The 26883-nt window shown below is 40.5% G+C and overlaps 1 protein-coding gene across 3 annotated transcripts in view; it reads right to left on the reverse strand.

Moving 5' to 3' along the window:
* Window positions 1-2566: 2566 nt before the first annotated feature.
* The window catches only part of myo1ea (myosin IEa), a 62082-nt gene continuing 37765 nt past the window's right edge, over window positions 2567-26883 (reverse strand). Inside the window, exons 14-29 of one of the 3 annotated variants that reach the window (XM_080049059.1) lie at window positions 25802-25969; window positions 24684-24769; window positions 20764-20845; window positions 20307-20413; window positions 18802-18900; window positions 18208-18352; window positions 13172-13286; window positions 12860-13029; window positions 12578-12723; window positions 11437-11583; window positions 10035-10192; window positions 7153-7242; window positions 6825-7032; window positions 5808-5843; window positions 4631-4800; window positions 2567-4170 (exon numbers count right to left, since the gene is read on the reverse strand). In XM_080049059.1, the coding sequence (XP_079905185.1) occupies window positions 4094-4170; window positions 4631-4800; window positions 5808-5843; window positions 6825-7032; window positions 7153-7242; window positions 10035-10192; window positions 11437-11583; window positions 12578-12723; window positions 12860-13029; window positions 13172-13286; window positions 18208-18352; window positions 18802-18900; window positions 20307-20413; window positions 20764-20845; window positions 24684-24769; window positions 25802-25969 (2004 nt within the window). In that variant the 3' untranslated portion in view covers window positions 2567-4093. Of the gene's footprint in view, window positions 4171-4630; window positions 4801-5807; window positions 5844-6824; window positions 7243-10034; window positions 10193-11436; window positions 11584-12577; window positions 12724-12859; window positions 13030-13171; window positions 13287-18207; window positions 18353-18801; window positions 18901-20306; window positions 20414-20763; window positions 20846-24683; window positions 24770-25801; window positions 25970-26883 lie in introns of all 3 variants that reach the window. The other 2 variants (XM_080049060.1, XM_080049058.1) reach the window with 2 other exon arrangements.

Consider the following 26883-nt stretch of genomic DNA (forward strand, 5'->3'; position numbering starts at 1 on the left):
ATAATGTTAACAAGGGGTCCTCACAAAGATGGAAGTACAAGTATGTGTCTGTGTTCAGAGGGAAATACACAGCTCAATTTGGGATTAAAAAATATTTACTGTTCTTACACTTTCAAATTTTTTCATCCACCCTCTCTTTTTGTCTCTCTGTAGTTGAGCAGCAGCGTCCCATTTTGGCCGCTGTGAAAAAAACAAACACTAATACTGTTGATTAACTCACTCGCATAGACTTGCACAAGAGAGAAAAAGGTAGGAGTATAGTAGTGAATATGACACTAGAGGCCATGTATTTCCACTCTGACGAATATTAAAAAAGGACAAAAAAATATATTTTGAATGGAGTGTTGAAATGCAGTACTTAAAAGCAGGTATCCATGCATTCATTGACTTAAAGGCACCAGGATCATATTCTGTGGGATTTATATTAGTTTAAAAAAAATAATATTAATAAACTTGGATAACTCTTAATGGATTCTTTTCCCTTTGTGTGCTCTTTTGGAAATCACATGTTTGAATGAATGTTGACTTCTTGAGTAAGCAGTTCTGCTATTTTTTAAAACGTCATTAGGAACATTTTCTTAATTTACACTGTATATATTGAATGCTGACTATAGAGTTCAACTTTTTTAAAGTTAAATTTTGAACACATATTGAGTTTTTCAAATTAGTATTAATGCAATAACGTTTTTAAGAGTTATTTAGAGTTGAAAAAAACGTTTATTTGCTTTCATAATTTTTCGTGTTTTATAAGTTTTATTGTTACTATTACACAATTTGAATAACATTTTTTCATTAACTGTATAATTATACATTTTTACTCAAGCATAATTCATTGGTCAGCAAAATAATATTAATATAAATGCAAACAGCAAAGAAACAATCCACCTATACAGATTCATCACACAAACAATGTTTGTTTTGATTTTTTTTAAATGTACTTTTCCAAACAAAGGCCCTAAGTAGTCAATTCTTTGTAATATTGAGTGTGAAAGTTGGTACGTTTTTTTTTTTACAACACTCGATATGGTAACATCTTCAGAATCCATGCCTTAAATCAGTGATTTCCAGCCTCTTTGGTTTGTGGTCTCTTAAAACAGCATTGCCTGATGAAATATAATGTGCAGCTACAACAAATATGAATAACGGCCAAAAATATACTTTAGACAAAGGAAACTGTTAATTAAATATTTGGTGTTTCTGATCATTGAACACTGGATACTAATACATTCAAATATGGGATCAGAGATGGATGAATTAACCCATAATCCAATTCAGGTCCGTTTTTGATGTGAAATAAGGGTTACACGTTTGCAGTCAAGGCTGATGGAACACAATACATAGCCTACAGAGAGATTACAAAATAAAAGTACAGAGGTTTTAGAGTTTATATTTTTAAATATTTGGAATGGTTAACTTGACTGGGAAATTCAACTAAAACCTGATATTTTAAGTGTCACAGGATCAATGTGCAGTATTCACTGCAGCCACAGGGTGGACATACACATAAAACTAGAGGAGATTAGATTTACCAAACCAAGTATTTTAGCCATGAGCAAAGATGCGACAATGCATGAATAAACTGTATGAAGTTTGTTCATTTAAGATCCATGATACAAACATCCACTGATAGTCAACATACAACAATCATCTAGTAATGGCTAAGATACAGCAACTAATGCATTGACTGAAGTTGTGCACTGCAGCAGGTGAACAGCCAGAGCTAATGAATACTCTGTTCCAAGCTACTGTATAATACCAGTGTACTTATTATGTAATTTAGATTATGGAAGCCTCCTTTCTAGGTTTCTCTGCAGGTAGTCGCCAACATTAATAATCTGTTGCTTTGAATATACCTATTTAACAGCAGACATTTAACCTCGTCATACTGTGGAAAGCACACATTACTGATAACCTTAACATTTGTGGCATTGTGACAGCCATCTGTTGATGTGATTATTTGCACCTGTGCAGCTCCTACAGTAGTGTGTTGAAATGTCTTACCTTTTGTTTTCACTGGTTATACATTTAACAGCTTGGGGAAAGGTGTTGAATACTTCAAGACAGAAATGTTTCCTGTCACGGTTTGTAGCCGCAATTAGTGTTATATAAATGTTGGACCAAAAAGCCCAAAGAAACTGGTGGAGACAGCTCACATTATGACCGCTGAAGACACTGGTAATGTCTTCTGTATTTTTCTTTAACTTCTTTGACTCAAAATGCATTTTATTTTGCGTTTTATTTTAGCCTAAAGGCATCAATCATAAATAGGTCATTTAGTCAAATCAGTGATTTCTTCCCCATCCACAAAAGGTAGTGAACATCTATGGAGTTTCTTATAAATAATTTACTTCATAAAAAAAAAAAGCTTAACAAAATTACAGGGTACCTGCAGTGGAGTATCTTGCACTAATGATCTCATCTGAATGTGAAATTTGACTGCAGTCCTGGCAGTCCGCATCTACAGTATAGTATATAAAGTAATACAGTAATAAACATCAACAGGAGATTGATCGCTGTTGATTTAATTGGGTCATCTGATAATGAAACCAAATAAAGCCGTTAAATACACAATATAACATGCTTTATTAAAATGTACAGTTTTGTATTGCACAAGGATGTTTTCAACCATCCAAGACCAAAGTATATGTAATGATGCAGAAGATCTAATAACAGAAGTCCCAGCAGTTTGTTTTACTGACTAGAGAATAATGTGGTTATTTGATTAAAAAAACAACAACTAAGGAATGTGTAAGTAATGCAACAGCAGTGCAAAAGATGTGCAGAAACATTCGGGGAGATGCAAAAGGAATTCTTTAGTGCTACGGAAAAATGTCAACACGTTTCTTTCACCTAAAAACAACTTTTTGAACTTGACAAAACTAAAATCCATTCACCCTAATCTGTGATAACCATTATTAATTATGTGTAGCTGAACTAGAAACAAAGCAGCCCTGTAAGTATCAAAAGCAAAAGGAAAAAATATAAAGAGATCCTTCAGAGAAAATACAAAACAATTAATTTAAACCAACAACAGGCGTACTCCTACATATGAACACATACAGAATCGGATCCTCTTTTTTTAAATGCCTGATTTAACATTTCATGTAAACAAAAATAAATCCGTAGAAACTCGGCTTATTGCTCGCTTGGCAACCTGTCCTTCATAGAGTCGACTTACTGGCTGTGGCATTAACGAGTGATGATGTCTGTGTCCAAGGTAGTACCTGTACCAATAAAGTGCTAATACACCACAGACGGCATGCTTAGGTTACAGTATACATGGCCTCTATTCTGTGTCAAAATATACTGCTGCGACACAAAAACAGGAACAACAAGAAAATAAGTATGAAGGGAATTTTCTGAAAGTTTTTTGCACATGTGGAACAGACCTGTTAAAACTGATTTCGCTTTTGTATCTAAAATCATTCAAAATCACAGTGTGATGATTTAGCGACACTCTGTTCCCTGTAAGTAGTTACAGTTTAGCACCAGAATAAACATTCCTGGTAAAGCAGCAGCCACTGCAGCTCTGACACCGAGACGACCGCCTCGGCATCAGCGATCAAACCTTCATCTAAAAAAAAATTAAATTAAAAATTAAAAACCCGACATGTTGAGAATAAAAAATCCCAGCCTGGTCCCATAGATAAAGCATACTTCATTCCAACGCTTCCAAAAATGTTTGAGCTCAAAAATCCTCAGCAAGATATATACGACAGTGGAGAACACAGAAAATAAAAGCTATAAATACAATAAATAGTTTTGTTCAGTACTCAAAGGGACTGCGAAGGAAAAAAAACAGACCCCAGGGTCAAACTGTCTTCTTTGTCTTAAAAAGCAGAGCCTCATTTTCATGGCCTGACGGTCTTTGGGTCTGGCGGTGTAACCGAGAGTTACGCTCGTTTACAACAAAAGGCAGTAGTGGAGGAAGTGCAAGTGTTTCTCTCCTCCAGGGAAAATCTCACGCGTCTTTCTCTCTCTCTCTCTCTCTCTCTCTCTCTTTCTCTCTCTCTCTCTCTCTCTCTCTCTGACTGTAAGCTCCGTCCTGTCCTTTAAGAGTGGGCTCTCTCCTTGTGTTGGAAGCCATCAGCTCCTAGATCTTGGTGACGTAGTTGTTGGGGAAAAGTCCCTGCTTTCCACGAAGTCGTCCTGTCCACCACCCGGAGGCATCTAACCAGAACAGACACAACTAGATTAGAGAACTGTTTCTCTTATTTTGCAACACTATGCTGCTGAACATAAAAAAAAGTTCCAGCTCAAAAAAACCTAGCACCTATAGTCCGTTTGGACACCCAATCAATGTATAAAAGCGTATTGTGTTAAGAACATAAGTCTACAGGATCAACATTTTGGGGCTTCAAGGAGGAACACACCAAGTTACAACATTTATTGCATTGTTTGCGTGAATGAGAGATTGATAGCTTGTTTTTTTTACATTGTGTGGCCAATTGTGATTGATATAACAACTGGAATTGTTTCCGCAGCAAAGAAGTGTACATTCCGGATGACTAGGGGAATATGAGCGAGAGAATGGTCAACATTTAGAATTGAGATCGAATAGATTTTAATCAAAATCGCGGTTTTTATTTTTATGATTAATTCTGCAGCGTCCTGTCGTGCGTGCACTTACCCTCTTTGATAATGTCGATCATGTCGTCAGCGTTGAAGCTGAGCTCGTCCGTGTCTTGTGCGTCGTAAGCGTATAAGGCTTTGCACTGGGGCACCTGGGGTTTGGGTTTGGGGGCAGGTTTGGGCCGACCTCCTCCCGGCGCAGGCCTGCTGGCTGACGGTCTGTGGGCTCTGAGAGAGAGAGACAGAGAGAGACAGAGAGAGAAAGAGAGACAGAGACAGAGAGACTGTCAGCGTCTGCAGGACAGAACTACAGTGCATGAGAGATTGAGTTTACTGTGCTGCAGTGGCTGTGAAGTTAACTCAGAAGAAGCTGTTTTTAAGGAAGAGGTGTTTTTACACTTTCACAAAGTACATCCCAAAAAATACGTGTGCACACAATCACCATCTTGTTTAAATCTTTTTTCGACTGTATGATTTTTTTCCTCAGGGATATAGGCTACATGTCAGAAGCAGAGTACAGCAGTTATAAGAAAAATACTTGTTTATGCAATGTGTGGATAATGCATCCTGCCTCATTTAAACAAAATGCAGTTTTTCACAAAACGGCCACAAGATGGTGATTGAGTCCACACTTTATCTTTCACAAAGACTTCAAAAAAATGTTCTTCAATTTACCAAGCCTTTCAGAACAGAGAGCATTGATCCAGAGTCAGTGGTACATTTGATGTCTGAGTTTATTATTCTGTATAGTGGGTTTATTCATTTACTTGGAAAAGCCTTTATGCATATTCCGCTTATTCAATTTTTTTAAACGCAATGCCAAATGTACAACTGCTCAACTAAATGAGGATCAAATAATTCAAAATAGTTTGGACATGGACACATCTTTAATTTTCAATGTTTAAGAAAACAGATCCCAGGTTAAAATGAGCCATCAGAGGAGGTGCACAGCAGGGATTATTTCACTAGAAAACACTCTTCCAAGAATCTTTCATTATAGAAATGAAAGATCCATAATAGGTGAACTGTAAAATAATTCCCATTTGATATTAAAAAAACTGAGCGGCAACAGCAGAAAACCTCCAATATTAGTTGCGGACTTCTGTCGGCTTCTTTAGCAAATTTGAACTTTGGAAAAATAAATGTACTAAAGAAGAATCATCAACTGGTCCAGCTGCTGAAAGCTTTTCTACACTTTAACCACCACCCAGAACACTGCAAACACTGCAACTCACATTCCTCCATTTGAAGTTGGCCGTCTGTCTCCATTGCTACAAAAGAATAAATCAGCCAAATTATGCACATTTTACAGAAACACAAGTGTGTGTATGAGCGTGTGCCTATGGTACATGTGGGCATGTACAAAAAATGTATTCCGCAAATATTTATTTAAACAGAGCAGATGCAAGACTGTAAATACTGGATTAGAATGGGCTTTAACTGGTAACAAACCTAATCACATTTAAATATACTGCCTCAAAGTTGAGTCATATTAGGCTGAATGATAACTATCAGCATCCATCAGCTATTAAAGTGCATTAATATAGAATATAGAAAGTCTTTTGGGAAAATGACAATCAACACTTTCCAGGCCAGTGCAAAACAAAAGAACCAACAAAGTCAGTCCTGGTGCAGAAAAACTCCACCAGCGTTAAGTCACTCACTTTACACATTTTTGTTTTCCTTGGTAGTTTTGCACTAAGATTAGCATTTTTTAGGAAGGTGTGTGTGTGTGTGTGTGTGTGTGTGTGTGTGTGTGTGTGTGTGTGTGTGTGTGTGTGTGTGTGTGTGTGTGTGAGTGTGTGAGTGTGTCTTGTGGGTAAAATATGAAACTGGACAGAAGCTGTTGAGTTTTCAAGGTCACACAATACAAAACTGCTCCAAAGAGGCCAGATTATAACTAAACTATTTAAAAGGAGAAGTCTCCAAAATCATTACAATAAACTGTTTACCAGAGATGGTTTTGTGTTTTCACAGGATGAAACTAACAAACAGGGATTTTTTGGACCTATACGATATGAAGGGTTGACAGATACTATCATTAACACTTCATTCTGTTTAATATAATCCTTCTTTGTTGAAGAAAAAAACTCAAGTCCTTCTCCCTGAAGAGTGTGTGTGTGTGTGTGTGTGTGTGTGTGTGTGTGTGTGTGTGTGTGTGTGTGTGTGTGTGTGTGTGTGTGTTATTGTATACTCTTGTTTGTTTGGTGCATTCAGCCGTTACTGTGTATGTGTGTGTGCCGGTTTCTCACCCTGCGGCTCCCTGATCAGGCACTCTCAGACATTCAAGGTTGGGCTGTGGCCGGCTATTGCCTCGCTCCTTCAGCTGATTGGTGTTGCTAGGCAGGAAGGGGCGTGTCCCGTTGCCAGCTGACGGAGGCCTCTGGTTGTGATGATGCTGCGAGTTCCTCTGATTGGCTACGTGGTTAGTGTTTTTAATTCCACCGTTCTGGTGAGGACCTGTAAATAAATAAATAAAAATATATAGAAATTGCTCCAGCTGTGTTTTAGACATTCCACAGGCATTTAAGAAAAGCCTTTTCAAACCCTGCCGTGGGAAGGTTGATATGAGCGCTGTACCTGGAGGTCCAGGCGCAGCCCGTGAGGGGGTGTTCTGGTGAGTTCTGGACGTGTTGGAGCGACCCTGAGCGAAACCCTTCCTGGTGGGGCCTGAGGAAGAAGAGATTTGAAATAACCATTACATTAAACGTAGATTAAAAGGTGGTGTCAGCGATTCTGGAGAACGCCTTTTGTCAAAATCCCTTTTTGTCAAAAATTTCTGAAATGTGTGTGCGTTGAAAAAAAAATTCCAGTGTTAATACACATCCTAAATTCTGTAAAATGATTGCTGGCTAAGATGGCCCCCCTTTTAAACACACCAGTTTACAGAGCCTAGGCTGTGCATTAACATCAGATTTATTTTTTAGCGCCACATAATACAGACAGGTATTGGATTGTGAGCAGATATTCACAGATCTTTTTTTTTTTAAGATTTTTTTTGGCATTTTTATGCTTTATTGATAGTGTAGAGACAGAGTTGAAATGGGGCAGAGAGGGGAGTGACATGCAGAGAACGGCCACGGCCTGGAATCGAACCCGGATCCGCTGCTGGCCGAGGCCCATGGGGGGGACGCCCTACCTACTGAGCTAAGGGCGCCCCCAGATATTCACTGATTTTGACATAAAGTGATTTTGACATCAAGTGTCCTCCAGAATGACTGACTCCACCTTTGAAGAAGAAAATACCATATTAGCTGAATAAATTGTAGAGGAAATGGGAGGAAGTAATGGCTCTATCTGAAATGGATGCGTTTACTTGATGGGACCATGACATAATAGTTTTTTTTTGTTACAAGGTATTAGTATTAGCTCCAAGCCCCAACCACAGCAAGTTCTACCAGCATCCAATGCGGAAGTGACAACAATTGCAGTTCACAGAGTAGCCACTAAGAGGTGGAATCAAAACAGAGCAATATCTCATTGACTCCCATGTTAAATAGGCCGTTTTCACAGCATTATTAAACCTATTTATAGAAATGTAGGGTTAGACAGTGAGACCATAAAACACTCTTTCTGCCTTTTCTCAGGCTAGGATGATCCGATATCAATTTTTTTTGCACATTTATACTTCATAGGATCTCCGAGTTCAATACACCTTCATATTCAAACCGGTAAAGTAGGCCTTTAAGGCCTGGTACAAAATAACATTCTAGTCTTTATGTTTAGGTCATATCTCCATGACAACACTGAGGGGGTGAATTATTTTCTACCATGCTAGTTTTTATTCTATTGGAGGTTAAAATGAATGAATAATTAGGGACGCGGCCTCTTGAGTGACAGCTAGCTGCCTGTTGGCCCTCCCTTCGCCTCGGAGGTGGGCGTATCCCCCCCCCCAAAAAAAATTTGACAAGATGGCGACGCGCATAAGCCATCGTACTTCATTTCATTTGTACAAAAATAAAATATGGGTACCCTTGTGGTTTTGTTGATTTTAATGCCTGTAACAGCATGTAAAACTGATGAATTTAAACACAAAGTTGGTTGGATTATGTTGTTAAGCCTTGAACCTCATAGAAATGTCTGTTTAATCATGAGAAAATGTATTTTAGGTGCCTAAATGCAAGTTGCACTTCTCTTTGACTCTCTGCTGAAGTGAGACAGAATGGGATCATCAAAACTGCTCCCAAAAGATCTTAAAAACAAAGATTATTCATTATCATGGTTTAGGGGAAGGCTACAAGAAGCTTTCCCAAAGGTTTCAATTGTCAATTTCTACTGTAAGGAACGTTGTCAGGGAATGGAAGGACACAGGCACAGTTGCAGTTAAACCCAGGTCTAGCAGACCAAGAAAAGTACAAGAGCGGCATATGCGGCGGATTGTGAGAATGGTTGCACACAACCCAAAGATCACCTCCAAAGACCTGCAAGAACATCTGGCTGCAGATTGTGTATCTGTACATGGTTCAACAAATCAGTGCAATTTGCACCAAAACATCTGTATGGCCAGGTGATGAGAAGGAAGCCCTTTCTGCGCCCACGCCACAGATACAGTTGCATGGAGTATGCAAAAGCTCATTTAGACAAGCCAGATTCATATTGGAAGAAAATGCTTTGGACTGATGAGACAAAAATTAAGTTATTTGGTCTTTATAAAAAGCAGATGTTTTGGTGCAAATTGCGCTGAATTGTTGAACGATGTACAGATACACAATCTGCAGCCAGATGTTCTTGCAGGTCTTTGGAGGTGATCTGTGGGTTGTGTGCAACCATTCTCACAATCCTCCACCTATGCCGCTCCTGTTTTTTTCTTGGTCTGCCATGCCTGGGTTTAACTGCCACTGTGCCTGTGTCCTTCCATTTCCTGACAACGTTCCCTACAGTCGAAATTGACAATTGAAACCTTTGGGAAAGCTTCTTGTAGCCTTCCCCTAAACCATGACAATGAACAATCTTTGTTTTTCAGATCTTTTGGGAGCTGTTTTGATGATCCCATTCTGTCTCACTTCAGCAGAGAGTCAAAGAGAAGTGCAACTTGCATTTAGGCACCTAAAATACATTTTCTCATGATTAAACAGACATTTCTATGAGGTTCAAGGCTTAACAACATAATCCAACCAACTTTGTGTTTAAAGTCATCAGTTTTACATGCTGTTACAGGCATTAAAATCAACAAAACCACAAGGGTACCCACATTTTTGCACAGCCAGTTTTTCACATTTTATTTTATTTCATACAACCAAATACTGCTTTTCAAAAAATCTTTGTTTGGAAAACATCCCAGTACTTAGCTGTTCCTGGTAAATTAAAGACATACCACTTTTATATTTTTTTTGTGAAAGCAGAGTCAATTATAATGCCGGCTGAGAGGGGTTCCCAAACTTTTTCATATGACTGTATATCAGTAAATCCCAGCTGTAGTGGAGAACAGGCCATTTCAGTGCTTCTGGTCTGCAAATACTCACGTGTGTTCTTTGGAAGCCCGGGGCCGACGCTGACCTGCAGAGATTTGCTGGAAGGCTTTAATACAGGCATGTCTCCCTGACCCTGGACAAACAGGACCTGCCGGGAGCCACCACCACTCAAGAAGCCCCAGTTCTCCTTTTTCAACTTCAACTCCAGTCTGAGGGACAAAAAAAACAAGTTTTGTAGTTACAATGGGCCTTATTTATCAAACCTGCGTGGAAACTGGTGCATATCCTGGCGCAAACATCACCCTACGCCAGGTATCACGTGGGATTTATCAAATGGTCGTACCTCACCAATCTCAGCGTACACCAGAGATCAGTGTTGATAAATGTGGCGGCTGAAAACAATCGTAATTTGAATATCACGCCCTTATTGTGGCGATCACAGCTGACTGCTCTTGGGTCCTACCAGCGTTTAACCGTAACACCTATATTTTCTCAGTTTAGAGGCCCCCAGGTTTTACGACATGAATATGCACATTACGGCAAAGAAGAGGAACTTCTCTGAAGTAGAAATTGACAGCATAACAGCGAAAGTAGGAAAAATTTAAAAAGGTTTCATTTCGGAGCATTAAAAGATTGTCAGTAGGCAGCAGTTAGGAAGGAAATAACTGCTGCGGTCAACAGTGTTGGTGTTGACAAACGATCTCCAGCTGATTGGTGTATCTTAGGTTTACATCAGTGTTATCGATCAAATGATATAAAATAGCATATAGGCTACAATTTTATGTCACAATTTCTTTACATAGGTGAAGAAAAGGTGGTCTGACTTAAAAATCGCAACTAAAAAAGCGTGTCCCCCCAGCTGCTCCAAGTCGGAGACAACTGCCCTTACGCAGTCCCATGCAGCGCTCCAAAGTGGCCCGTGTGCGCACTATTGAATCAGCGCTCCTACTCAGTTGCACACCATAAACTGCACATTTTTAAGTGATTAATATGTTTATCTCGGTCTGAGCAAAAACTACATTACTATTATCTACTAATTGTCCATTGGCTACATGGCACAGCCGGCACTGCAAGTCCATGATGTTTACAAACTTGCGTACACGATGTCCAAATTGATAAATGCAGAGGTTTGCGTTGAAACGTGCGTACACCCACTTTTCTGGTCTACGAACAGTTGATAAATGAGGCCCATTCTCTTTAAATGGTCCCTGTGACTTCATCAGAACCTTATTTTCCTTCCAGTAGGTTTTTTTTATTTTCTATTTTGTCATGGGTACGCTCACCCAGGAACTACAGCTAGCGTAGTAAAAACATTACCGCTTTAGTCCAAAGGGGGTGCAATTAACACAAACTTAAAGTTCCTCGGAACACACACAAAAAATAAATCTCCTTCACGAGAAGTTTTGTGACTTATAGTTTGAACTCACTCTCAGGTTGTGGATTTTCTACTCACGTGTTGTTAAACTTGAGTGGTAGCTTCCTCTGGGTTTTCTCCTCAAACCTGCGGGACAGTAGGCTGATGAACTCCGTCTTAAAGACGCACTCCAGCAGGCTGTCGTACTCCTGCTCGTGCAGGATCATGAAATCATCTTGCAATGTGCTGAAAAGCATTGAACATACCGGTCACTTAGATGTTCATTGGAGGAATGTAGAACTTTCATTGTTCATTGTGTTTTAAAATGTTGTTAAGACATTCCTTGCACCTTTACTCTCCTGCTAGGATGGTAGTTAAGATGGAGAGTCAGACTCATCTTTCACATTTGCATAGACAAAGAGGAGGGCCTCACAAAGCTGCTCACACATGAAGAGAATATGAAGACAGCTTGGGCCCGTAACCCACACGAGGAAACTTTGTTCCACCCAGTGAAGTGGAGATTTTCCTCTGATGAGCTTTTTACAACTTCTGCTTTCGCTCATTGCACCACCTGGTCCAGATTACCCCACTGACTCAAAAGCCACATGCTCGCACCAACAGCTCTGTGATTCCTACCTCTAAAGACAAATAAAATAGTGTTCTCATCAACAACAAAGGCCCCACAAGTCTCTCAGTTCCTTGTATTCATTTGTTTCTTTTCTTTGTAGTAAATTAGTCTAAATTCTTCCATTAGAGAAGTTGTTTGTGCCCAAGTAACATTTCAGCAACATTTCTGAGGCACAGACGTACACAAGAGGTGGCTTTTATATACTCCACATGTTTTCAATGTCCCTCGTGTGACATTTACAGGAACATGGGAACTTGACTTGTGTGATTGGAAATCCAGACTGTGGCTTTGAAGTACAGTAGGTTCATTACTTTCTGAAGGGCAATGTCTACAGATTATATGGCGGGGCCCTGCATAACAATCTGCCTGTGCTGCATTTAAGGGGCCATTGTCTTGTTTTGGAAACAACTCATTACCTACTGGTATCTCCCTATACCCGTACAAACAGGCTATTCCAATGGCAGTCTTACATGCACGTTTTATTTGTCTGATCGGCAGCACCCATAATGCATCTGGAGACCTCTGAGTACCAAGATTTAGAATTAAAATCCCGTCTAGAGCGACAACAAAAAAAGTGAAAGCAACAGTGAAAATCTGTTAACTATCTTATACCTAAGAGACACTGTCAAGATCTTCTCCACGTCGATCCGCCTCTTCATCACCTCTGTCACCTGCCCTTTCTCTGGTCCCTGTTTCACCTTTTCTCTTCCAATTAAGTACACAGACTTCGGGGTCAAGATCAAGTCCCTCTTAATCCCCTAAAAAAACATGGCGGAAAAAAAGAAACAAAATAATGTTAATCATCATAAAAAATGTTTCCGGCTGTTTTTGCCCACAGCAACAGGCGTTCAGATTGAGGGGGGGTGGGGGGGGGGGGGGGGGGAGGAGACCGACCTTGAAGCGGCGGTCGTATTTGGTGACTTTGTCTGCGAAGTCGATCTTCTCTCTCTTGGCCAGGAACTGCCGGAGCTCGGGCCTGTCATCCATACCCAGGTAGTCACCGACAAAGTTTCTGTTGAGGCTGTGTCTCCGCCTCTCCTTCCGGTTCAGCAGCAGGTCAGAGGCTGGATTAAACCCAGAGAGAAGAGAGAAGAGAGAGAGAGAGAGAGAGAGAGAGAGAGAGAGAAGTGAGTGAGCGAGTTTTGGTAGACAGAGGCAGGCAGATGGACAGACATATTAAAGCTGTTAAGACGTTACTTCACTCACCCTCCTCCCTCATCTGGACATACTTCTTACGGGCCACGTATTTCCTCCAGGCCCTTTGGATGGTCCTGGCGTAGCCGTCGAACTTGCGTTCCCTCGTCTCTTCCAGCAAAAAGAGCTGTCGTGTAGACACAGACAGAGAGACATTGCAGTAAAGTGACAGCTGGTATACCACAGTGCACAAACCCAAACATTTCTGTACCTGAGCAGATTGAATGGAAGAAATGTCTGCTGCACGTACATGCTGCATACGCCAGTAGCACAGTATAAACAAAGCTAAATATCTACTCAAAATGCCACTGATAACGTTTTGGATTTTTTTTGTCCTTTTCAGTGTGTGAATGAAGCTTATACTCCTAACCGACCTAACAGGCAGAGTCATTATCTGACAGCAGGCACAACAGTTTAATTGAACCTTGATTTTCCAATTGAATTGTGTTTTGTATCTTATTTTGCCACTCAATTTTTTTTTGTAGGACAAAAATGAGACTGAAACATGAGGAAAAACAATGCATGACAACATGGCAAAAGGGTAGGTTTGCCATTTTATCCAAGTTTGCCTTAAAACTATACTCAAGTTTTTCTTGCAGTAATCATTCCTCCTGTTCATACTAATCCAAGTTTAATTTTAGCCAATATGTGGCTTCAGCAGCTGTTATTTGCCACTTTTTGTTTTACCATCCCTTCACTGCAGCTCAGCAAGGAACCACAGAGACGGGACATTGTGCCAATAAGACGGCATCTTGATTTGATTCATTCAGACTGCTGAAGCCTCAGATTAGCTTCAGATAAACTTTGGGATATATTTGGAAATTTCTGAACAGGAGGAATGGTTATGAGTAGGGCTGTCAAGCGATTAAAAAAATTAATCTAATTAATTACAGGCTCTGTGATTAATTAATCTAAATTAATCGCATACCTTTATGACACTTTTATACCTGTTTATAAACGGCTGTATAGCCTGCTACAGTCTCTCTCTCTCTCTCTCTCTCTCTCTCTCTCTCCCCTCCCTCCCCTCTCTCTCTCTCTCTCTCTCTCTCTCAACTTCTGTCTCCACAACAGACAGCGCTGCACTGCCACAGATGCCTATGCCGATTCATTCACCATCGTCGTACTCATAGGCAATAATATTGACACACACACACACGGGGCGGGTGTCCGTTTACGCGGGAGACGAGACAGCTAGCAAACAAAATTGAGACACACGGAGGAAGATTGAGAGATACTGTTTTGAACCTATACATTGTTGCACCCACTAAATCAATAATGCACAGACACTGCGGAGAATAAAGTAAGATGTCTTCCTACCTTCATGCTTATTTGCCCGAAGCATCCCATAAACCGTCCATAGAGCCCTCGGCCCCCTGCTTCTCTCTTTACTTTTCTCCCTTTCACCCGTGCGGGCTGTGTATGCAAGCTTCAGGTGCAGCTCGGTGCAGCTGCGCACCACTTTTGCACCGGGTCAGAAAGAGCATTATAGAAGTGCGATTAATCTGCGTTAATTTTTTTAATCGCGTACATTTTTCTGTGATTAATTAATCGAAATTAACGCGTTCATTTGACAGCCCTAGTTATATAGAGTATAGTTTTATGACAGATACGTGAAAATGGGATCTTATCCTACTGAAGTACTGTCAAATGTTTGATTTTTTTAATACTTTTCATCTTGTGCAAGTTTTACAGACACATTGTTCTATATTATTTTGTACAATTAAAACATCATTCACCAGTAGTATTCACAGAAAAACTGGAATTTTATATTCTTTGGCTGTTAAGTCATCTCCCCACTTCCTGCACAAGGAGCTGACTCTGTGCCAACAGACCACCGGTCTATGTCATTTCCCAATGGGCCTCTAAACACGCAATCACCCTCTCTGCCCTCGCCCTCAGACTAAACATCCTGCCCACTGCTGCAACAGGCCGGGCATCCACACGACCAGCCACAAGAAGCAACCACAAACACCAACACCAGAACACCACAGAACAACCAAACTTCAACCAACAAATGCTGTCCAGACAAAAAAAAAAAAAGAGTCATTGATTGAGACGCATAATTACAGAGGCTGAGAAAAGTTATTGAACTTCCCGAGTGACAAATCCAAGAACAAACAGCAGGTGGAGTTTTGGTTTATGTAACTTGGTGATGAGTTTGGCTCAAGTAGGAAAACATAAATATATTTTTTAACACAAACATCTGACTGGCACTTTACACCAAAGCAGCAATGATCATTATAAATGACTGCAGTTTACTCACAGTAAGACACTCACAGTTACTCTAAGACGGTCTATTTAGCACATATAAACACCGTACACACATTAAACACATGCTTTATAAAACACTATAAAATAACTACAATTTTTAAGTAAAATTTTGAAATAGGGGAGAGTGGCCTAAGTTGTGCCACTTTTTACTCAAAGTGACTTTAAAGTGAGGCCTTGACAGTAAAGTCTCTAACTCAAATATATACATATATTTCAGGGTGTTGTGCATCCCTGGCAATAAAAACTTTGGATCTGGAATAAACTGTTAAAGAAATATAGCTTTTGGAAAAAAAAGTTGTCTTGTGGCACAACTTGCCCACGGTGTGGTGTAAGTTGTGCCATTGGAGAAAATACCATGGGGTAAATTGTGCCATTGATATATATCTCATAAACTGTAATGCAAGACAGATCCATTAGACAATCACTTATTTAAGGTTTATTTAAAGTAAATAAAGTAAATGTTTTACAAAGATTGAAGGTCAATTTTCTTTAACAAGGCCTAGCAGATCTAATGGTTTTGCCTGCAAAGCTCACAATGACAAAGTCACCATCATCATCTTTCTGGCCATCTGAACTCTCCTCAGTGGTGTTGTTAAGTGGAATTGAGATGTCAGTCTCTTCTGAGCTACTGTAGTAGACAATCACTTTCTTTTGGTGAGCAGCGTATACAGCCATGCCAATGGCACAACTCTCAGAAATGTACTTTGCACTAGCTGCTCCGCCCTTGTAGAACCATTTCTGCCTTTAAATCATGGCTCAAAACCCATCTGTACACCCATTAACTATCTTACCTCTGCACTACTATCTTTATTCATATGTGGATGCCTGGGCTTTATGTCTTTTATTTTGGTTATTGTTATTTTACCTTAATTTTTTACCTACTGAATGCACTATGTAAAGCACTTTGGACAGTGCAAACTGTTATAAATATGCTTTTATAAATACATTTTACTTACTTCCTTACTTATAACTCACCTAGGCCCTCTGGCACAAATCACCCCATCCCCAGAATTTGGGATAATAAGCATGATGCAGCAGTTTAGGGCTGACATCGTACTAACTATATAGACACAAAGTGTAGCATACTAAAGCACTAAAACATGTGTCAAATGTTTTCAAACGTGTCTATACTTGTTCAGACACAGTAATCAAAAAACCTTGATCATGGAAATTTTACTTTGAAAGGCAAAAAACTGTTTTATTAGCTTAAATGTGCTTATATCTTATTCCATGTTTCTCCCTTCTTTACATGATGAGTTTAATGGATGGTTCTTCTTAAATATGTGGTCACATTTCCAATTTCTTCTATGGTTTTCTAGAAACAAGGGGTGACACAACTTGCCCACCGGCACAACTTAGGCCACTCTCCCCTACCTGCATAAAATCTCATATAGTGCATTACAAACCTTTTACTACATGTATGTATAGCGATTCCATTGCTTAATAAGGGAATATAGATAAGTGTTACCATGTAGTCAATAAAATGACTTGTTTTGTCCAAAACCTAAAAAGATGTATGACTGAAAACAAGAACCCAATCTTCACATTCTGAGAAGCAGTACAGTGAAATTTAACATTTACCAAATTTTTTCCCCCTGAATATTCCACTAATTGAAAAACCTCTGTGCCTTTATCCTTATCATAAGTGTGACAAATAACTTCATACAAAAAACATAAAATAAATTACCCTTGAATTGCTAATGGTAAGAAACATTATCACTAGTCGCTTTCAAAGTGATTCACATATGATGACAACTCTCTGCAGTGTTCACTCTGCCTCAACGCAGCACTTGTCCTCTAAGACCTCTGACAGACAGTAAGCCACCGCTCATCCATCACCACTCTTCTTCCAACATCTGCCTTCGTGTCTAACAAACTTTACTTATTACTTCCAACAGAGAAAAAAAAACACTCCAGTCATAAAACTAATTAGTTGGTGTCAGTATCTTATCAGAGAGAGAGGCTTGTTTGTAAAAGCCTGGCAGCTCATTTCAGCGGTCCGCCCTGTGTGATATTTGCGTTTCATAAGCACACCTCAATGACTTGGACTCTCAGTCCGGCAGTGTGGGGGATGGGGGCTGTTGGCATGAACGGCTGCAATGAACAAGTAAGGGCATTCAGGATCAGCTGTAAGGCCTGAATTAAAACTAAGATGTCTGTGTATTAGCCTCTATACATACATATCTGTGTGTGTGTGTGTGTGTGTGTGTGTGTGTGTGCGTGCATGCACGCACATGTGCAAGCTCGTTCGTGCACGATGTGTACAAATGTTAAGTGAGAGTGCGCAGGCTTTCGCACAAGTGCTGCTTTCATAGGAATCATGAAGAAAAAAAAGTGGTTATGGTGGAAAAAAGACAAGCCTTTTACGATGTCCCCCCCAAAACTCTGCAACCACAGCCTGTACTTGTGTTTAAGACTCCAGAGCGGTGTTGACTCAGCGCTGACGTGGTACGAGGGTCGGGTTCAATCTCCTCCCCTTCAACAGGGATTCGAGCATAATTTGGGACACTGGTGCCCTTTTATGGTGTTCAGTGCAAAAATGGTGAGTTCACTTTTTTCCCTTGCTAACAAAAAGCATTTTCTTCCTGCCAGCAGAAATACTGACATATGATTTTCAGTTCTACGTCTGCACAAGGATAACAAATTAAAAGTATTTTTTTTGCTTTGTAGTAGGTTTTTCTGGACGGCTTTCTTACAAAGATGTGGTATTATAAAAAAAGACTAAGCAAAAGAGCAGGATGTGACAGTCTGAAGGGAGAAAGATGTCAAAAACTTACCGATTCGGGAGCTTTGATGAAGATCTTGGTGCGACCAAGCTGGAACTGATCCTGGTCCATGTTGACAGAGCGTAAGAGATGAAGGACACCTTGTTTCTCTTCGGCTCGCCACGTCGGCCAGGACTCTTTGGTCAAGATGGCGTACCTGAGGGTTTAGCAGAGATAAAGTATTTTACATAAGAATGGGAGATGTTCAGACAGTCAGAGCTGGAAAAAACGTTAATGTCGTTGTTGTACCCGTCCATCCTCTTTTTTTGATACCTAAACTTAGTTTTTTCTTTTTCTTAAATCACAAACCTCTGTGCTCTCTTTTTCTGAAACTACACATCTGTTCATCTCCCTGTGCAGAATTCTTTAGAATCGTTTTTTCTGAGGCAACATGAGGCCCTTAAATAACCTTGACCTGAATGAATGTAAACGTTAAGGGAAACGGACACCAACAGAGAAACTGTACGTAACGTGGATCAGTCACATGACGTCTGGTACTCAATCTGCTTAACGAGGTCAGTATCAGCATAGATAACAGTCAAGTGACACTAAACCCACTCACTGTCAAAAGTCAATATGAGCTCATTGTGAGTTGAGGTGTGTTACCTGTGGAGGAACTTTTTGAAGACTCTGCGGTAGGCGTAGCCAGCACGCCTCACCCTGATGTTTTCCTTCAGACCCAGGTACTCCACTTGGTGCTTTACCCTTAAAACAGAAATAAGGACCAGGATTAACATTGGGATTCTTTTAACAAATGTATTTTCTTGCCATTTTGCCTCAATAATAATAATAAAAATTGATAACCACTTATCAGAATATACTGTATTGATGGAAGTTCTACTCTTGCTGTTTTTTTTGTATTGTTGTGTTGCATGTAACTAAGTGGGACGAGTTAGGGATCAAGTTTGTGAAGAGACCTTCCACAAGATCCATCCTAACGTAATTTATTTTGATTTATAACCACAACTATCTTGCATTTTACTACTAGCGGTCAAAATAAGCTATTAACTTCAGGTCAAAAATCTTCAACTAGTTCTACTGCGCATGAAGCTCCTATACTCCACTAGCGGAAGGGATAATCACAGGTCATTGTATGCTAATCTAAAGCTGTTTTACTGGCTTTTGACAAAAACAAAAAGGCCTCACACACACACACACTACTTAGTAGGACTCAGACTTCCTGTAAAAAAAGAGCAGTTCCGGTGCTAATTAATGAGCCAACCCTGTGCTGGACTCACAACAGGAAGGTCATGGAGTCTGAACAATACAACAGCACCCTGCATCTGAACATGCAGTGCCCCAAGCGCGTGAGCAAGGAAGAATAAGCGGGAAACTGAAACAAAGGCATAAAGAGGGGGTAGTGGTAATGTTCCGAAACACGTCTTACATGACTCGGTCTTCAGACGAACGGAAAACAACCAAAAAAGAGCAAAAGCACAAAAAAGGGCCGAGAGAAAAGATCGGAACAATGATCTGTTTTTTTTTTCCTTTTCCTTGAGAATATTCAAAGATGAGAGCCCAAGTGTATAAAAACTAACAAAAGTTTCATTTTGTTAACTTAAGTGAAAGTGAGATTGCACAAAATATTATTGATGAATGCTCCCTTTAGCTGAATGTTAAACCAGTGCCCATCAAGAATACTACTCTACCAGTAGTAGAATCTATTCCCTTCTCTAGTGTTCCCATACCTTTCTTTGTTTTCATTTCAGCCAATTTTTTAAAATTATTCCATTCTTGCATAAACAGTATATTATGAATGTATTAGATTGTGAATGCCGTGTTGGAAAGTAGCCTATGATACTTTTACACAAGTAAAGATAACATATCAAGAGTAAAATGTTAAAATTATAAAGGACAATATACCAGAAAGATGAATCCCTGTCTACTATTGGCTGTTCCTGCTCAGAGCACACTTAAATTGAACTCCCGTGCTTTGCTGTATAGTAGAAGTAAGCCACTTGACAAAGGTGTCTGTTGATTCACACAAATGTTTTGCTCCTATTTTGCCTCCCACGTGTTTGACACATTCAGGCTCAGGGTGTTTGGATTCACGGGATACTGTGAGAACCACAGAGGGGAGGGGGGGGGGGGTACCACAGTGAGTCACTTACCGGCTCTCCTCCCAGTCTCGGGGCTTCTTTGTTTCGTTGGGTTTGATGCAGCGGATGTAGTGCGGAGTGCATTTCATCAGTGTACTCACCAAATCATTGGCTTGTCTCTGAAATATGGAGCGAGAGCAAAGATCATGACAGGAATAAGAGATATTGGGTGAGACTGTCACTGGTGTACAGTATACACATAATGGTGTCAAAAGTCATTCAAATCCAAAGTGCTGAACTACTGCGCCTGATTGACTGACTGCCGGAGGACTCTCGGACGAACAGCAAACTCACACACACACACACACACACACACACACACACACACATTATCTTATCAAAGCCCCTTTTCACACAGCGACCCTGATAAAGGAGAGGGACATTACTGCAAACATACACGCCCACACCCACACACAAACGCGCGCACACACACACACACACATACACACACACACACACACGCACACACCTTTATTTTGCTGCCTGCAGTTGAAGGTCGACCCTTCTTTTCAGCGTTGAGATTTTCTGGAAACAGTGCTCTGATGAAGGCGCTGTCAAGAGGTCAAAGGTGAGGAGACAGAGTTAGCACTGGCACAGAACGGCTGGTATCATCCTCGTACCAACAATAACTAAGTGTTAAAATGATTCCCCTCAAGGGCTAAACAAACAAAAATGCAGTTAATGATTAAAGAACCAAGGACCTTCGACTGAGGTCACTGGTTTAAAATTCCTGATGCACTGAAGGTCTGAGTTGGGGGACGGTGGGAAAAGAAGAGATGTGAGTGTGGGCCTAATGTGCAGTATTTGTACACATACCTCAACATGCAGAACAACTCTCAAAAGGCCCCTGCTGTGTAAAGTTAATGTTAAAAAATTACACTAATCAGACTGCATTTCCTGAGCGTAGTGTTTTGTCTTTCTGTAGTCAAAGAGTGTAATGAAACTTTTGCATGGAGCGTACAGTAGATAGTTGAGTTTTTTTTAACATTCACAAATCTTTGTGCATATCTCAAAAATACAGGGAAAGAAACTAAACATCGGAACACAAAATCCAGTAGCTTTGAACAAAAACAAAAACACAAGTGGGGTTTTGTCAACCAGTTCTGATGATCTACTCTCTGATGATATGCAAGATTAATGTCTCCAAGTTCGTTTGGATTTCAAGGAATAACATCTTTTTCTATAACCACCAGACAACAATGTGCTGCTACATGTCAGAATGTGGCAGATATTTGTGAACTTTACTCTGGTTTCTCTCAACTAAAGAGACAGACACTTGACAAGGGTATCGAGCTTAGGTTTGTACCGTACACCCACTGTTTTAAGACTGAATAGAAGCTTTTTTTTCTTTTTCTTTAACCTTTATTTTTTCCAGATAAAACATTAAGAACAGTTTCTTATTTACAATATTGATCTGGTCCAAGAGGCCCCACTAGGAATAAAAGGTAAAAATAGCAAATAACAAATACACAAGCATGACTCACTTAGATAAATATAAAACGGATATACAAATGCACAGCCTGTGTACAGAAAGAAAATAGAAAACACAAATGCACTAAAAACTAGTCAGGGGACGGGCGTAAAGGTCTGGACAGGGAGTAATAAATAAGAGACAACATAAAAATGAAAGGGATGTAAGCATGTGTGTGCGTGCGTGTGCGAGCGTGTGCGAGCGTGTGCGTGTGAGTGGGTTGGTGAGTTTGATCAGACGATCTTGTGTGGTAAGTGCTTCTGGAGAGATGGAGAAGGGAGGAAAGGTAAGACATGGTCTTGCCCAGGAGTGTCTTATAAATAAACTGGAGCCAATGTCGGAGTCGGCGGGTTTGGAGGGAGGGCCAGTCCACCAGTTTGAAAAGTTCACAGTGGTGCGTATTAAAGGGAGCATTGGTGGCAAAGCGAATAGCTGAATGGTGAAGAACGTCCAGTTTGTGTAGCGCTGTTTTTGAAGCCATTTTATAGATTGTATCACAATAGTCAAGGATGGGCAGGATGGTCATTTTTACAAGTGTAAGTTTAGCAGAGCGTGTGAAGGATGCTTTGTTACAGAAGAGAAAGTCTGGCTTTCACTTTAGTCTGAATATTATTACTATGGGTGGGGAATGAAAGGGAAGAGTCCAGCCAAAGCCCTAGATCAGGGGTCCCCAAACTTTTTTCACTGAGGGCCACATACAGAAAAATCTACGAAGGGCCGGGCCACTTTGCAAAAATAACACATTTATCAGGACATGTAGCTGCTCTGATGCTTAGTTTCATAGTGTCTTCGTAAATTGTAATCCTTCTTCACGGCAACACTTTCCTTGCACATTAAACAGACACATTTCCCCTCTTGTTTATATGCCAATGATACCCAGTGTTTTCTGCCTTTGCGTCCAATGTCCAGCAGGGTGAAAATAGTATCCAGCCGAGGTCCTGACCCTCCTAGGGAGGTCCGGGGGTATGCCCCCCCGGGAGATTTTTTAAAGTTTTTAAAGCGAAATGCATGAATCTGGTGCACTTTGAGAGGGAAATTAAGAGGCTAAATCTGAAGAATTTTGTATGAAAAAAAAAATGGAGACACTGTGTCAGCTATTGGAGAAGGACGCATAGATTTTCCACAATAATATTAATTTAAAATAAAATATTATGCAGGGTCCTCTGGGATGGGCTTGTTGCTCATTTTCTTTTATGGGACATATTTCTCTGTAATATAATGAGTGCATTTAAATAATTTAAAAATTAAAAGCGCCATATTACATTATATTTTTAAAATGTGCCACGGGCCAATCAATCAGTGTTTGACACCCCTGCACTAGTGGGTTAACTAAGAAATGCAAAAAAAAAAAAAAAAATCAAAGGGCCATATTACATTATCTTTTTAAAATCGGCCGCGGGCCAATAAAAAGCGGGCCGTAGTTTGGGGACCCCTGCCCTAGATATTTATAGGACTTGACAAACTCCAGTTCGGAGTTGTCAGCGCAGAGGATCTTGGGGGGGCTGGAAGTGTTGAGCTGAAGGTGGAGGTTGTGGAAAGAGTGCTCAATAGAAGTGAGACTGTCTTGAAGAGTGGAGGCTGCGGAGCAGAGAGAAGGGCCAGAGGCATACAGGATAGTGTCATCAGCATAAAAGGTGGATCCAGGAGCTGCCTGCAGCCTTGGCCACATCGTTAATATAGATGAAAAAAGCATAGGACCCAAGATTGAGCCCTGCCACATTGGTATTACCCTTGAAGTTGAAATTGAATTAAGCGGTGATGTCTTTTAGTTTTTCTTTGCAGTTATGCTGTTAATTACTATCTGATGAATGTGAAGTTAAATCATGTAAAGTCATGATCTTCAAGACTGATCATTCATTTTTACTTTTGCCATTAACACGTGTCTCTTAAAGCATGTGAAGTATGTGTCCCCGTTTGAACTGCTTCAGCTGCTTCTGCTCTGAAACTCGCATAAAAACATGGTTACCGTCCAGCCTGGTCCAAAACTGACAAGTACTAGTTTTTAGCATTCAACTTAGTTTAACTTGCTTATGTTGCCGCCTTTGGTGTTTATATTTTTATAATGTTCTCTGTCCTTTTTCATGTTATAGTTTTTGTTTATTCCATCCCCTCTCTGGCTTTCTCCCACGTTGGTATTTGTTTGGTTTTAAACATCTGACTCGAGGCCATGGACACAGAAGAAAGGATCAGCAGGTTGTGTGTACAAATACATAGTCTGCTAATACTGTCCAGCTGACAATACTGGTCATTCCTTTCTTCTCTATGCAGACCTGCTGCTGCTCTGAGGAATGAGGCGGCTTCCTTCCTTCTCAAGCTTCCTTTATGTTTGACTGCGCCAAACTCTTTAATCTATGTGTGTGTGTGTATAATATCTATATGTTTGTTTGACAGCATATGTTTTGAAGTAGGAATCTTCCTGCACGTGCCTGAATGGGACTTTGACATAACCTTCTTTCATGCCTGACAAAATGTACACACAAAGGGGTTCAAGCAGTGTCTGAGGCCTGCAGGGGTTACACACAGACAACGCAAGCTGTTTGCACAGATGGCCACTTTAACACAAAGAGAGCCCAAGAAACTGAATGCAGGGGGGACCAGACTCCACCATGCAGCCCCACAGGGTTGACTGCACTTAGTAAGGCGAGACTGGTTGGTGCATCCCAAAAAGCTGCATATGTGGACGGCCGCCAGAGGTAATTCAGGGCAGAGGACACGGAATAACCCGACATAACCCGGGCCCTGCTACACTTCTGCTACATCCCACGTCCCAGTTCCCAGATGCACTGGAACGTCTGCAACCCTCATTCAGATGCATTCAATTACAACCACATGCATCAACATAAGACTCTCTTTAAGTATGCGCCATAGATATCCTCGCCGCCACATGTCGCTGCAATGTGCAAATGGGAGTTACTTACATTTCACTGCTCTGCATCAGCTCAATGAGGTCAGTAAAGAGGACGTCTCGGTTCCTCTCGCAGAAACCCTCCACATCGTATGACACCTGGATGGGAGAGACATGATTATCAAGCGAGGACCAGGTCGAACTGTGTTAAAACCTCCCAACAAAATGAAAGATGACACCTGTGTGAAAATAAGAAATTCTGGCCCAAATCAATGGCTTGAATTTTCATGGGGAGAAGAAAATGAGGGGGTTACAGATCAAAGCTTTACACCCCCCCAGGATTAGCTGCCTTATAAAACTAGCAGTGGTTAAGAAGTGTATGAATTAAGCCATGTTATTTCTGCGATCCTGTCTAGTGCTGAGGCTGGAGGAAAATGCTTGGAGCCTGGCCATGGGAGCCCCCTCAAGTCTTTATGGCACGGCCCATTAAGCCTGAGGCATGTGTGTGCCAGGCTGAGGCCACTACACATCTGGAGAATGACACTGGACCAACTCGGCCCAGACCCACCAGATTGAAAATGAATTATAAGAAATATACACGTCTGACAATAACTATAATGTGTAAACTGAATAAGGCTGCTTAACATGTATGGCACAAAACGTTGTTACGTAAAGGGAGGTGGCTGAAACCATAAATAGACACAGAAGAGAAAGTAAGAAGTGTTTACTTTAGACGGGAAAAACTTTAAAAAAAAGAAAGCAAGATGACGACACTGACTCCAGAATTAAAGCACCAGCTGCGTGACTGGTAATTTATGATGGATCATACAAAGTGGTGAGCAACAGGAACACCTCCCGAGCTCACACTATGAAGACATTTTAATAACTTTCTATTTCCAGAAGTTGCTGTCAGCTCCCGAATGAGGAACGTGTGCATAACATGATGGTTTTCAATTTTTATACAACAGAAAAAAGACACATTTATGGAAGTCACTGTAAACCTCATATTGAATGTTGTGAGGCCTACACTCATCGGTTAAGTGTAACAAAGACCATTTTGACTTTCCAATCAATCAAACCAGTCAGATTTGTTTGTGAATTACAATAGGGTGCTACTAGCCTTGAGGGTGGAGTGCCTGATAAATGTACAAACAGCTCCTTTAAAATAAGCTCACTTGAAGCAAGACTGACCTTGCCGGCATAGTGGTGGATGATAAAGCCCTGGTTCCAGCTGTTGAAGTGTTCGTGGTTATTTGTCGCGACTCGGAGCTTCTGCAGCATGGTCTGGTCGGCTCCCTCGCCCACCGCATGCATGGTGGCGCACACGTCGTCTAGGATGCTCATGATGCCAGGAGGATTCTGGGAGCAGAAAAAGGTTAACACATTGATTAATAGCGATTAATAGCAAGTCTCTTAAACATTTTTAACCTTTTGACATGAAATATCATAGTTAAGTTCAGCAACTGGAACAAATGATAGCAAGTTAAACTACATCATGATCAAACTGATAACATTTGTAACACAACCACATGAAGAATCTTGACTTGTTGACACCAACTAAACATCTAAAATTAGATGGGGAAAGCCACATAAGCTATAAATTGTCAAATGTATTCATTTAAATCTAAAAAGTGAGGCAGCTTTAGTGCGGCCTTTCTGAAACATTATTCTCATACGCCGCCCCGTTTGGATCAATTATGACCGCCCTTGATGAGTTTGCACAGTGGTAGCAGTGTCTCAGCCTCAGGGAACACAAGCCTCCGTTGAAAGGACACATGTAAAGTTGTCACTGGATTAACTAAATTGCGTCTGAACTGTCAGGGACTGATACGGATCCCGGGCTCCTCTCAGACGGAGGCTTGTTTTCAAGCCCTTGTTGTAGATTTCATGGATTAGACCTCTCAGCGGGGCAGATAAATCAAATTAACAAGGCATGTCGGCACGTTTGAGGATATTAAGCGTCAAGTCATGGCAACACAGCAGAAACTTGGCAGGAGCTTGCAACTTAGTTTACACTATGAGGATAATAAAACAAGCCAACGCTCCTAATTAAAAAACTAATGTCTGTTCATATCCAAGTTTCTCTGCGAGTATGAATTGATGTTGGGGATCATAAAACTGTGTTGCTAGATTAAAAGCTCTGTTTTTCAATACAACTTTGTTTATTACCTTCACAATGAAGGCTGTCATTTTTAGATTTCAAAGAAGTCACAGAAAACACAAAAGGATATTTTCAATATATTTGTACAATTTTTTCTAATTAACTATAAAAA

The sequence above is a fragment of the Ammodytes marinus genome (assembly GCF_949987685.1).
Source record: "Ammodytes marinus genome assembly, chromosome: 1".
Classification (NCBI taxonomy): Eukaryota; Metazoa; Chordata; class Actinopteri; order Uranoscopiformes; family Ammodytidae; genus Ammodytes; species Ammodytes marinus.